Source organism: Amblyraja radiata, chromosome 15 (assembly GCF_010909765.2).
Source record: "Amblyraja radiata isolate CabotCenter1 chromosome 15, sAmbRad1.1.pri, whole genome shotgun sequence".
In the NCBI taxonomy this organism is placed as follows: Eukaryota; Metazoa; Chordata; class Chondrichthyes; order Rajiformes; family Rajidae; genus Amblyraja; species Amblyraja radiata.
Genome location: NC_045970.1, coordinates 45,163,647 through 45,175,972, shown reverse-complemented (window position 1 = coordinate 45,175,972; position 12,326 = coordinate 45,163,647). Strand labels below are relative to the sequence as shown.

Here is a 12,326-nt window from a genome sequence, read left to right as displayed (position 1 = left end):
AACCCCTGCGGGCGGTCGAGTCGAGGAGTGTCGGTGGAGGGACCGGTCTGGAGGCGGGCAAGCTTGTGATCCTTAGGAGCGTCCAGGTAAGCATTTGTTGAGGGCGTGGATCTGGCGTAGAATGGAGTAAAGTCGGGGTCCATTGCAGGTCTGGGTGAGCGAGGCCCGGAACTGCGGGAGAGACAGGGCAAGGGTCTGCTGGTTCCGGTGCATGGTGGCCCGTGTGGAACGCGGTGCATGGAAGGAAAACTGTTGCATAAAGCGGGGATTGGCTGCAGGTATCTGTAAATCGGGCTGGGTCCGAACTGGGAGGTCTGGAACCTGAGCTGGAATCTGCTCCACTCACCCTTTTCCTCATAGCTTTACAAATATTTCCTGTTCCTGTACCTATCCAACCCCCTTCTGAATGCAACAGTTTAATGCAACATCTCCAACAACCTCAGGCAGTGCATGCAAAATCCCTACCCTTTCTTTCAGTTTAGTTTATTGTCACATGTACCGAGGTACAGTAAAAAGCTTTTGGTGTGTGCTAACCAGTCAACAGAAAGACAATGCATGATTACAATGGATCCATTTACAGTGTATAGATACATGATAATGGAATAAAGTTTAGTGCAAGGTAAAGCCAGCAAAGTCCGATCAAGGATAGTCCGAGGGTCACCAAAGAGGTAGATAGTAGTTCTGCACTGCCCTCTGGTTGTGGCTGGATGATTCAGTTGCCTGATCACAGCTGGGAAGAAACTGTCCCTGAATCTGGAGGTGAGCGTTTTCACACTTCTATACCTTTTGCCCGATGGGAGAGGGGAGAGGGGAGAAGAGGGAGCGGGCGTGGTGCGACTCGTCCGTGATTCCAAGGCTGCTGGCCTTGCCGAGGCAGCCTGAGGTATATATGGGAGTCAATAGAAGGGAGGTTGGTTTGTGTGATGGTCTGGGCTGCGTCCACAATTCACAGCAGGTATGGCCTGCAGGGTCTCTGAAAGATGTGGAGGGGGGTTTTTACATTACGAGGGCAATCTATGAGTTAAGCGTCCCGCGTTACAGAAGATTTCTCTTGAATACAACATTACTGCTCACAGGCAACACTGTGCAATTACTTTGATGTCGATTCTGACGGCATGTCAGTGATCTGACTCAATTTCATGGACAATTTGGTGCCTGCGCTGCGGGCTGCCTGACAGTTATTGGAGATCGTCTACCTGGATGAGTTCATCTGCTCTCTTTCCAACTGCATAATTCCATTTTATAATAATTGGGTTAGAAATGCGATCACACGATCTCCATTTGCAGACATTCAACATGTCCCCAACTGTCTAAGAGGTAAGGCGGAATCCTCAATTGCTCAAGAACTTTTGAAAAACCAGATGATAATAATGAAACTAAAGACCACTATATATTTAACCCTTTCGGGAAATGCTTTTTCACTGCCCGACTTAATACACTGTTATCATCCCATTCTGCTAATTAGATAGCTACGCTACTTAAAGGAGTACACCACTGCACTACTTACAGAAGGCTGTGGAGGCCAATTCAGTGGATATTTTTAAAGCGGAGATAGATCGATAGATTCTTGATTAGTGCGGGTGTCAGGGGCTATGGGGAGAAGGCAGGAGAATGGGGTTCGGAGGGAGAGATAGATCAGCCATGATTGAATGGCGGAGAAGGCATGGCCTAATTCTGCTCCTATTACTTATAACCTTATGAAAGGAGTATTTACGCGGATTGATTGCTTCCTGGCAAAACTCAATCCAAGGACCAGTGAGACGGGTACTGGTGAGCAAGTACTGCCAGTGATAACACTGTCAACAGCACTTTCCATTGTTTCATTGATGGCTGAGAGGAGACTGGTGGAACTGAACGCCAGTCAAGTATTTGACGAATCAGTTCAAGGCTAGAGGCAGTGAAAGCATCGCAAGGGTCTCATCAACAGCAGAGGAGGAGAGGCAATGCTGATGGAGTACAGAGGAGGAGCACACAAGGAAACCCACGCGGTGACACGGTGAACCCACAAACTTTGCACAGGGTAAAACAGTTTAAATTATTACTACATTGCAAAGACATGCGGTGGCGCAGCGGTAGAGCTGCTGTCTTACGGCGCCAGAGACCCGGGTTCGATCCTGGCTACGGGTGCTTGTCTGCATGGAGGTTGTACGTTTTTCCCGTGACCTGCGCGGGTTTTCTCCGGGATGTTCGGTTTCCTCCCACGCTCCAAAGCCATACAGGTTTGCAGGTTAATTGGCATTAGTATAAATGCAAAAAATACTAGTGTGTGTGTGTGTGTGATAATGTTAACGTACTGGGGTCGCTAGTTGGCGCAGACACGATGGGCCGAAGGGCCTGTTTCCGCGCTGTATCTCTAAACTAAACCGCGATATATATATATATATATAATGCATAAATAAAAGGAGGAAGCCTCTCCCGCCCTCACATGATGAAGAGTTGAGCACTCGGCGGGGATGGAGCAGCCTCTGTGTCCAGTACAAATCTTTGGCTCTTGCTGAAACTTGAGCATCGTGGTGATATAAGCGGATTGTCCCCTTCAGCAACGTGGTGCAGCAGCCTGCCAGCCCCCGGCGATCGATGGGCTTCTCTTCCGTTCTCCAGCTCGCTCTGCCAGCTCTCAAAGGCCGGAATCGGTTCTGCAACATTCAAAACAGACATCATGAGGTTTGGTTCAATGCACGCCCTGGTGTGGTTGCATCACGTTATCAGATCAATAATCATCCTGTACGGGGGAGAGGGGGGGGGAACAAGAGCAGCATTATGCTTGCATAGTCAGAATCATGTTCATGCTAAATGCATTGGGACCTCCTAAGGCCACCGACTGACAAAGCACGCCGGCTTCTCCTTTGTTCTACCCTCCCCCCACCCACCCACTCCAACCCCCTCCCCCACAGCAGTTCCCCCACACAGGGTCCTCCATTGTCCATTATTCTTCCCCCTCCCTCACGGCAGTCACCCCCCCTTGACAACTGATCCCAGGATGTATGAATGACTATGATGAAAAACAAAACAAACTGCTCGATCAGGCAGCATCTGTGGAGGGAAATGGACGGACGTCGTTTTGGGCGGAGAACCTTCAAACGGATGGGGTAGATGGGAGAAAGCTGGCAGAGAGCATCGTCATTCTCTTGTGTCACAACAATAAATAACTCGTTCACGGACCACTCTATCCAGGGTCTCGGGGTATCCTTGTTGAAACAAAGAACTGCAGACGCAGGTTAATACACCAAATGACACAAACTGCTGGAGTAACTCAGCAGGTCAGGCAGCATCTCTGGAGAGCATGGATAGGTGACGTTTTCACAAGTTCTAGGAGTAGAAGGTAGACAAAAGTGCTGGAGAAACTCAGCGGGTGAGGCAGCATCTATGGAGCGAAGGAAATAGGCAACGTTTCGGGACGAAACCCCATTCGGCCCATCGAGTCTACTGCGCCATTCAATCATGGCTGATCTCTGCCACCTAATCCCATTTTCCTGCCTTCACCCATAACCCTCGACACCCGATCTAATTAAAAAAATGTTTATCTCTGCCTTAGAAATTGCCACAGGCGGCCTCCACAGTCCTCTGTGGCAATGAGTTCCACAGATTAACTGCACTCTGACTAAAGAAGTTCCTCCTCACCTCCTTTCTAAAAGAGCGCCCTTTAATTCTGAGGCTATGACCTCTGGTCCTAGGCTCTCCCACCAGTGGAAACATCCTTCCCACATCCACTCTATCTATGCCTTTCATTATTCTGTAAGTTTCAACGAGGTCCCCCCCCCCCCATCACCCTTCTAAACTCCAGCGAGTAGAGGCCCAGTGCTGTCAATCACTCATCATGTGCTAATCCACTCTTTCCTGGGATCATTCCTGTAAACCTCCTCTGCACCCTCTCCTGAGCCAGCACATCCTTCCTCAGATATGGGGCCCAATGGGTCGAGACCCTTCTTCAGACTATCCTTGGGTGTCCTTCTCAAGGCAGCGACTTCCCACTTTAGATCCTGCCTCCTGAACACCCGGGTCTCACCCACCCTGGAATACTGCACCACAACCATCCTTGGGATCTTGGATACAGATTCATTGTCTGGTCAAGAAAGCAAGAGGAAATCTGTCTCCGATGAAAACAACTGCCCAGCGTCAGGCTTTGACCCAGGCTTTTCCTTCATTTTGTCTTTCTCCCCCTGTGGATCCTTGAGAGAGTTCCATTCCTGCACTTACACGTTTGTGTCCCAAAGATATGGGCAATGCTCCACGATGGAGTTCTATTGTAATTACGTTCAGTTTAGTTTATTATCATGTGTACCGAGGTACAGTGAAAAAAGCTTTTGTTGCGTGCTATCCAGTCAGCAGAAAGATAATACATGATTACAATTGAGCCATTTACAATGTAGATTCATGGATAAGGGAACAATGTTTAGTGCAAGGTAAAGTCAGCAAAGTCCGATCAAGGATAGTCCGAGGGTCACCAATGAGGTAGATAGTAGTTCAACACTGCACTGCACTGAAGGGTTTCGGCTCGAAACATCGCCTATTGAAGGGTTTCGGCTCGAAACGTCGCCTATTTCCTTCGCTCCATAGATGCTGCTGCACCCGCTGAGTTTCTCCAGCATTTTTGTGTACCGTAGTTCAACACTGCTCTCTGGTTGTGGTAGGATGATTCAGTTGCCTGATAACAGCCAGTTATAGTAAATGCTAAAGGATAATCTAGCAGATTGTGGGGTCAAACACATATCAGGAGGGAGTAAGCAACCTACAGTTAATGAACTGCATGCACAAGAACGCAAAGCCAGTTACTGTAAGGAAATTTGCATCACATCACCAGTTGGTGGCAATCATTGCCACAGAAGACTGTGGAGGCCAAGTCAATGGATATTTTTAAGGTGGAGATTGCTAGGTTCTTGATTAGTACGGGTTTTGTTTAGTTTAGTTTAGAGATACAGTGCAGAAAGAGACCCTTCGTCCCACTGAGTCCACTCCGCCCAGCGATCCCCGCACATTAACACTACCCTACACACACACGAGGGGCAATTTTACATTTGTATACGTTAATACCAAGCCAATTAACCTACAAACCTGTATGTCTTTGGGGTGTGGGAGGAAACCGAAGATCTCGGGGAAAACCCACGCAGGTCACGGGGAGAATGTACAAACTCTGTACAGACAGCACCCACAGTCAGGGGTGCCAGGGGTTATGGGGAGAAGACAGGAGAGTGGTGCTGAGAGGGAAAGCTAGATCAACCATGATTGAATGGCGGAGTACACTTGATGGGCCGAATGGCCTATTTCTGGTTCTGTGATTTATGAATTTATGAGCTGTAGGTGCATGGAATAGGTTCTCCAGGAAGAAACACCAAAAATAAAAAACATCACCCGAATTTGGAAATGTAGATAGGTTCTGTTCATGAAGTTACGAATGTTCTGCAGTACAGATGGAGAGGATGGAATGGGTCCAAAATGTCTTTAAACTCAGAAAACGCACATGCTGATTTGGAGATACTTCCTGGAGTGAGATTATTGGTTTGAGCTAAATTTAGCATTCGGGCATGCATGAAGCAGGCAGCAGGTTACAACAGCTCCATCCAATACATAATGAACTGTAATACACTGGGGATCAGAGAGAAACTCAATCTCAAATAGGATTCAAGGGCAGAGTGTACATTATGATCGATCTCAACCCTACTCTCTTACACACAAGCGTGGCCTCACTTATTTACCCATCAATATTGGCAGATATTATGCACGATCAGAAAACCTGTCCAAAACAAGACACAATACGAGATAAAGCTTTAAATTTAAAATGGAATCCAATCAAATAAAATTACTATTTGTTTTTAATAGAATTTTTGCAGCCAACATGCTGACACAATGAACTGCATATGCTAGACTTCTGTGTCAAAGACAAAGTGCTGGAGTAACTCGACGGGTCAGGCAGCATCTGCGGAAGGAATGGGCAGACGACAATTTGGGTTGGGACCCTTCTTCAGACTGGAGAAGGGTCCCGTTCCGAAGCGTCACCTATCCATTCCTTCCACAGCTGCTTCCTGAACTGCTGAGTTACTCCATCATTTTGTGTTTTGTGTTAAACCTGCACCTGTAAATGGAAACCTGACACATGCTGAATTAGTGGTGACCACATCCTTCCCGAGTCATATTGAGGATGGTAGTCCCCCATCCCAAAGTCTTTGCCTTCCCCACTCCCACTAGATGCTGGATTCCTTGTGCTGATTCTCCTCCAGGATAGTTTAGTTTAGAGATACAGCGCGGAAACAGGCCCTTCGGCCCACCGTGTCCGTGCCGACCAACAATCCCCGTAGATTAACACTATCCTACACACACTCAGGACAATTGAGAAGATTCAAACAAGAGGACATGATTTGAGAATTAAGGGACAGAAGTTTAGGGGTAACATGAGGGGGAACTTCTTTACTCAGAGAGTGGTAGCTGTGTGGAATGAGCTTCCAGTGGAAGTGGTGGAGGCAGGTTCAATTTTATCATTTAAAAATGAATTGGATAATAATAATAATAATAATAATAATAATGGATGGGATTTATATAGCGCCTTTCTAGAATACTCACGGCGCTTTACATCGCATTATTCATACATTCCTCAGTCACACTCGGTGGTGGTGAGCTACTTCTGTAGCCACAGCTGCCCTGTGGCAGACTGACGGAAGCGTGGCTGCTAATCTGCGCCTACGGCCCCTCCGACCACCACCAATCACTCACACACATTCACACACAGGCAAAGGTGGGTGAAGTGTCTTGCCCAAGGACACAACGACAGTATGCACTCCAAGCGGGATTCGAACCGGCTACCTTCCGGTCGCCAGCCGAACACTTAGCCCATTGTGCCATCTGTCGTCCCGATAGGTATATGGATGGGAAAGGAATGGAGGGTTATGGTCTGAGTGCAGGTAGATGGGACTAGGGGAAAATAAGTGTTCGGCACGGACTTGTAGGGCCGAGATGGCCTGTTTCCGTGCTGTAATTGTTATATGGTTAATTTACACTTATGGCAAGCCAATTAACCTACAAACCTGTACGTCTTTGGAGTGTGGGAGGAAACCGCAGATCTCGGAGAAAACCCACGCAGTCACGGGGAGAACGTGCAAACTCTGTACAGATAGTACCCGTAGTCAGGATCAAATGCAGATCTCCAGCGCTGCAAGCAACCCTACCGCTGCGCCACCGTGCCAACTGTGACACCATGACCCCAGATAGACTCCGGCTCCCACCTTCTGTTAGTCCTCGGAATTTCAAACAGTCGTAGGATATTGTAGCATTTGTAGCATTTAATGATTATTTTCTTTCTGAATGGGCTCGGCTAATTTAAGCCTGGCAACCTATCTGATTCATGAAGGGTTTCGGCCCGAAACGTCGCCTATTTCCTTCGCTCCATAGATGCTGCTGCACCCGCTGAGTTCCTCCAGCAATTTTGTGTACCTTTGATTCATGAATGATATGTTTCACCGCCAACAGTTTCAGGTTTAAATGGGGTCTTGTATAGAACCTTCTCCTCAAATATCCACTTCAAACCCTCTGACAATGACAGGCATTGTCTGGACCTTAAAAGCCAGTGGCTTCCCTTTCAGTAAAGTGCTCGCTGCATCTGATTTTAAAAAAAAATCCTCCTTTGCTCTTTCAAATATACAAAGCACTCTACAATCATGGAGTACTCCAGTGAAAACGCTTTCTTCTTTTGTGCCAGGTTAAATATAAATTCCCAGTACTCTTGAAACGATAGTTCGCACCACTCAGACCCGAGTCGCAAAGAACCTAATAGCCGCATAAATGCGACATGAATCCAGCCATCACTGGCACGGTGGCACAGCGGTAGAGTTGCTGCCTTACAGCGCCAGAGACCCGGGTTCGATGCTGACTGCAAGTGTTTGTCTGTCATGGAGTTTGTAGTTCTCCCCGTGACCTCTATGGGTTTTCCCAGGTGCTCCAGTAAAATTGTGTCGGATATCGGTGGTCGGCGTGGGCTCAGTGGGCCGAAGGGCCTGTATCCACACTGCATCTCTAAAATAAACTAACTAAATGCACACTCTCAATTTACAAGTGGGAGTCTGCAATAAGTTCATTCTTCTTTGACGCCCCAGCTTCCAAGGTGCTCTGCTATCAACAAACTAGTTTCTCTTTACACAAATCCTTACGTGTTTAGTCAGGTCAAGTGTGATTTTTGTGCATTCCTTGTCCAATTTACATTTGATCAATGGCGGCACAGTGGCGCGGCAGTAGTGTTGCTGACTTACAGCGCCAGAGACCCGGGCTCGATCCTGACTATGGGTGCTGTCTGCGCGGAGTTTGTTTGGCCTCTCTGCGACCTAGTGGATTTTCTCCATGAGCTCCAGTTTCCTCCCACACTCCAAGGACGCACAGATTTGCAAGTTGGGCAAGTTGGGCCGAAGGGCCTGTTTCCACACTGTACGACTCTCTGACTAGGTATTTTGAAACAAACCTCCACTTCTCTACAGTTCTGAGACATGGACTATCAGCAGCAGGCACCTCTCCACAAAGTCTTCCAAATCCATTGACTTAACAAACAAGCCGCCTCTCTCACAGTTCAACATTCCAGTAACAAGGGTCAAATGGAACTCAGTCGGCGCCCCTAGGCAGACACTGACACAGATCCCTCAAACATGACTGTAACTCCGAGCTCCATCGTGGCACGAGATTACCAGCTGGCCAAAGGAAACAGTTCGAGGGTGTTCTCTAAGCCACCTGGAAACGTCTAACATGCCCACCAATTTGTGGGAGTCCCTGGCCCTGGACGGCACAAAACAGGAAAATGGGATGGCATTAAGAATGGTGTAAATCTCAGATGACATGCACCACCTCCCAAGCTGCCCATCCATCCATCCTGCCACATTAACAACGGCCTGCCCCAGCGAGGTTTGGTCGCAGGGTCCCACATTGGTTCAGCAGCCTCCGACCTAGAGTTTCCACTAGGTCAGGCTTAACCACAAGGGACGGCCAAAGAGAAGACAGTGGTGTAATTTGTCATTGAGTCACGCAGCAGAGAAACAGGCCCTTCGGCCCAACTCCTTCATGCCGACCAAGACCCCCCCCCCCATTCAAGCTGGTCCTATTTGCCTGTGTTTGGCCCGTCTCTCTCACAACCTTCTCTATCCATGTACCTCAACTGACTTTTAAATGCTGTCATTGTACCAACCTCAACTAGTTCCTCTGGCAGCTCATTCCATTTACCCATCATCTTCTTTGTGAAAAGGTTGCCCCTCAGGTTCCTATTAGATCTTTCCCACTCTCAACTTGTCTCAGGGATGCTGCCTGACCCGCTGAATTACTCAGGCATTCACACCGGTTATTCACATGCAAATTGGAGGAACAGCACCTCATATTTCACTTGGGCAGCTTATCCCCAGCAGCATGAATAATTGATTTCTCTAACTTCAAGTAACCCTTGCATCCCCTCGCTCTCTATCCCTCCCCCACCCTAGTCGGCTTGCGACTGATTGTAACCCTTCATTCTCACCTTGTCTCCAGGAAACAGTGGACCTTTGTGGGCTCACCTTTCCAGTCATCAGTGCAGGCTCTGCTTTGTTCTGTACCTTCCTTTCCCTCTCCCCTTGACTGAAGAAGGGTCTGGACCCGAAAAGTCACCTATTCCTCTCCTCTAGACCGAGTTTCACCAGCATTGGTGTCTATCTCCGCTGAGTAACTCCATCACTTTGTGTCTTTTTCCCCCCATAGACCAGCATCTGCAGTTCCTTGTTTCTACACTACTCTCACTCTTGCTCTGGATTCCCATGCCCTGGGTCAAAGACTACGTCCATTCACCCTGTCTATGCCCCCCCCCCCCCCTTGCAACAGTTCTGTAAGACCCATTGACAGAAGCCATGACCATATCCCAGCCGAGCTTACAAACCTTCCCAAATGGGATAAAAACAGCAATTTTCATCCAATGCAAATATATCACTAACTCGATCAAGAATGTAGGTCGATATTAATCAGAAATGACAATTTGCCGCGGGTGTTGTCAGTGAACAAGCAAACCACCCTCTAGCCTTGGATACTGACTGTTGCGGGAATAAACATGGTTATTTCCTCGCACGCACTTCCCACTGTGGAAGGGACTATCAAGAGTAGGAAGGAACTACAGATGCTGATTTAAACCGAAGATAGACACAAAAAGCTGGAGTAACTCGAACGGGACAGGCAGCGTCTCTGGAGAGAAGGGATGGGTGACGCTTCGGGTCCAGACCCTTCTTCAGACTGGTCTCAACCTAAAACGTCATCCATTCCTTCTCTCCAGAGATGATGCCTGAGTTACTCCAGCATTTTGTGTCTATCTTCGAAGGGAATGTCACGGCTGGTTTAAAGGGCAGATCTCAGAAAAAGTGCCTTTTTAATTGAAAGTGTGAAAATGTACTCACCATCACCATCTCTTTGCTGATGCATTAATTTGAAATCAATGATAGGGGCTATGATGCTGTGTTCTGACAAAACAAAGACAATGTACAAAAATAAAGGAGAATGCAGCAAACCTTGCTTATAATAACGAGGGGAATTTAAATTGCACTTTTATTAATGGTAAAACGAATTGAACGTAAAAGGGACACGAATGAAAGCCCCTGGAGCGTCATAGTCATACAGCACGGAAACAGGCCCTTCGGCCCAACTTGCCCCATCTATACTAGTCCTACCTTCCCGAGCTTTGTCCATATCCCTCTAAGCCCTTCCTGCCCATCTACCTGCCCAGTTTTTCTTCCAGAGGACTTAAGATCTGTTACACAGTATGTATGTGCCATAGTTTCCGAATTATTGCACACCGTTCCAGATACAAGAATAAAACATATCACAGACAGAAACACAAATGCAGCATCTCTGGAGAGAATCAATAAACAGGCGACATTTCGGGCCGAGACCCTTCTTCAGACTGAGGGTGAGGGGAGAGAGGAGAGACATGGAAGGGTGCAAAGAGCATGCAAGGTGTGAAAAAGGAAATATCAAAGCGGACGGTGATCAAGGAAATGTACAAGATTGAAGACACAAAATGCTGGAGTAACTCAGCGTGGACAGGCAGCATCTCTGGAGAGAAGCAATGGGTGACGCTTCGGGTCGAGCCCTTTCTTCAGACAGAGAGTCAGGGGAGAGGGAGATACAGAGACAAGGAAGAGTAAGATGTGAGAACGATACATCAAAGGGGGAGCAGCTCAAGGAAAATGTAGAATTATTATTATTATTATTATTATCTGGTTGGCTTTATTATTACCATTGTTAGCTAGGAGCAGGTAAGAAGAAAGCAAACGGGAACGAAATGTAACCGGGGGGCAGTGAGAGTGGGTCGGAGAGATGTGGAATATCTTACCACCGCTGCTGCCTTCGTCCGGTGGCCCGTTCCGAGGCAGCTCCTTGCTACACTGTGTCGCGGGATTTTCCTCCGGACTGGGCGTAAAAGCCGAGCACAGATCGACGTCGAGAGCTTGCAGCTTCATCAGGGAGTTCTGCAGACAAAAGCAGAACATGGTGATGCCATGCAACGCCGGCGAGCCTGCCCTCAGCTGCTGTTGCTGTTGCTGTTGCTGCCGCCTTGCTGGCCCCGGAGCGAGGGGAGTCCGCGGCGAGATCCTGCAACAACACTTGTGTGGTGATGGCCAGCGGCGCCGGGTCGCTCTTAAAGCCATCTAACCAGGATGACTAATGGGTTAACGTGTTGCTCTGGGTTCCGCAGTTGAAGCACATCTTTGCATCAGGGCTGAATCGTGACCGGAGTCCAGTGGGAACATCTATTCCGTCAGCAGCCCGTGATTTGTCCGCCAACCAATCTAACAAAGCCGCGCTTGGAAATCAAACCCTATCCTGGGCGCTGTAGTTTCATGTTAGCTTCTGACATCATCTCTGGTGACAATACGCCCCTCCCAGCGCAGCTCATTCACAAAACCACACACACACACACACACACACACAGATCAGGTGCAGTTGCTGCCTCTGCGAAAAAAAAATGAATCAGACAAAGGATTATCTTCCCGGAGAGTACGTCTTTGCAGGAAATTGATAGTGGGCAAAAAAATAAATTATTGACCGTTGTTTCGGCTCTGTGGGCTCAGATCTACCCGCGTCAGCTGCCATTAGCTGGAGATTGTGTGTGTGTGTGTGTAGGAAGGAACTGCAGATGCTGGTTTAAACCGAAGATAGACACAAAATGCTGGAGTAACTCAGGCAGCATCTCTGGAGAGAAGGAACGGGTGATGTTTCGGGTCGAGACCCTTTTTCAGACTGAGGAGATTTTTCAAATGTTCCACCCATTTCGATGCAGTATTGTAAATGGAGCTACCTACACGACAGCTCCTAAAGCCCGCCCTGCATTCTGTACGTCCTTGTGC

The 12,326-nt window shown here is 48.0% G+C and overlaps 1 protein-coding gene across 2 annotated transcripts in view; it reads right to left on the bottom strand.

Moving 5' to 3' along the window:
• The window catches only part of fam13c (family with sequence similarity 13 member C), a 98,387-nt gene that overhangs the window by 28,457 nt on the left and 57,604 nt on the right, over positions 1-12,326 (bottom strand). Inside the window, exons 1-3 of one of the 2 annotated variants that reach the window (XM_033034340.1) lie at positions 11,312-11,817; positions 10,377-10,439; positions 2,426-2,636 (exon numbers count right to left, since the gene is read on the bottom strand). In XM_033034340.1, coding sequence (XP_032890231.1) covers positions 2,426-2,636; positions 10,377-10,439; positions 11,312-11,627 — 590 coding nt within the window. In that variant the 5' untranslated portion in view covers positions 11,628-11,817. Of the gene's footprint in view, positions 1-2,425; positions 2,637-10,376; positions 10,440-11,311; positions 11,818-12,326 lie in introns of those variants that run through there. The other variant, XM_033034341.1, reaches the window with a different exon arrangement.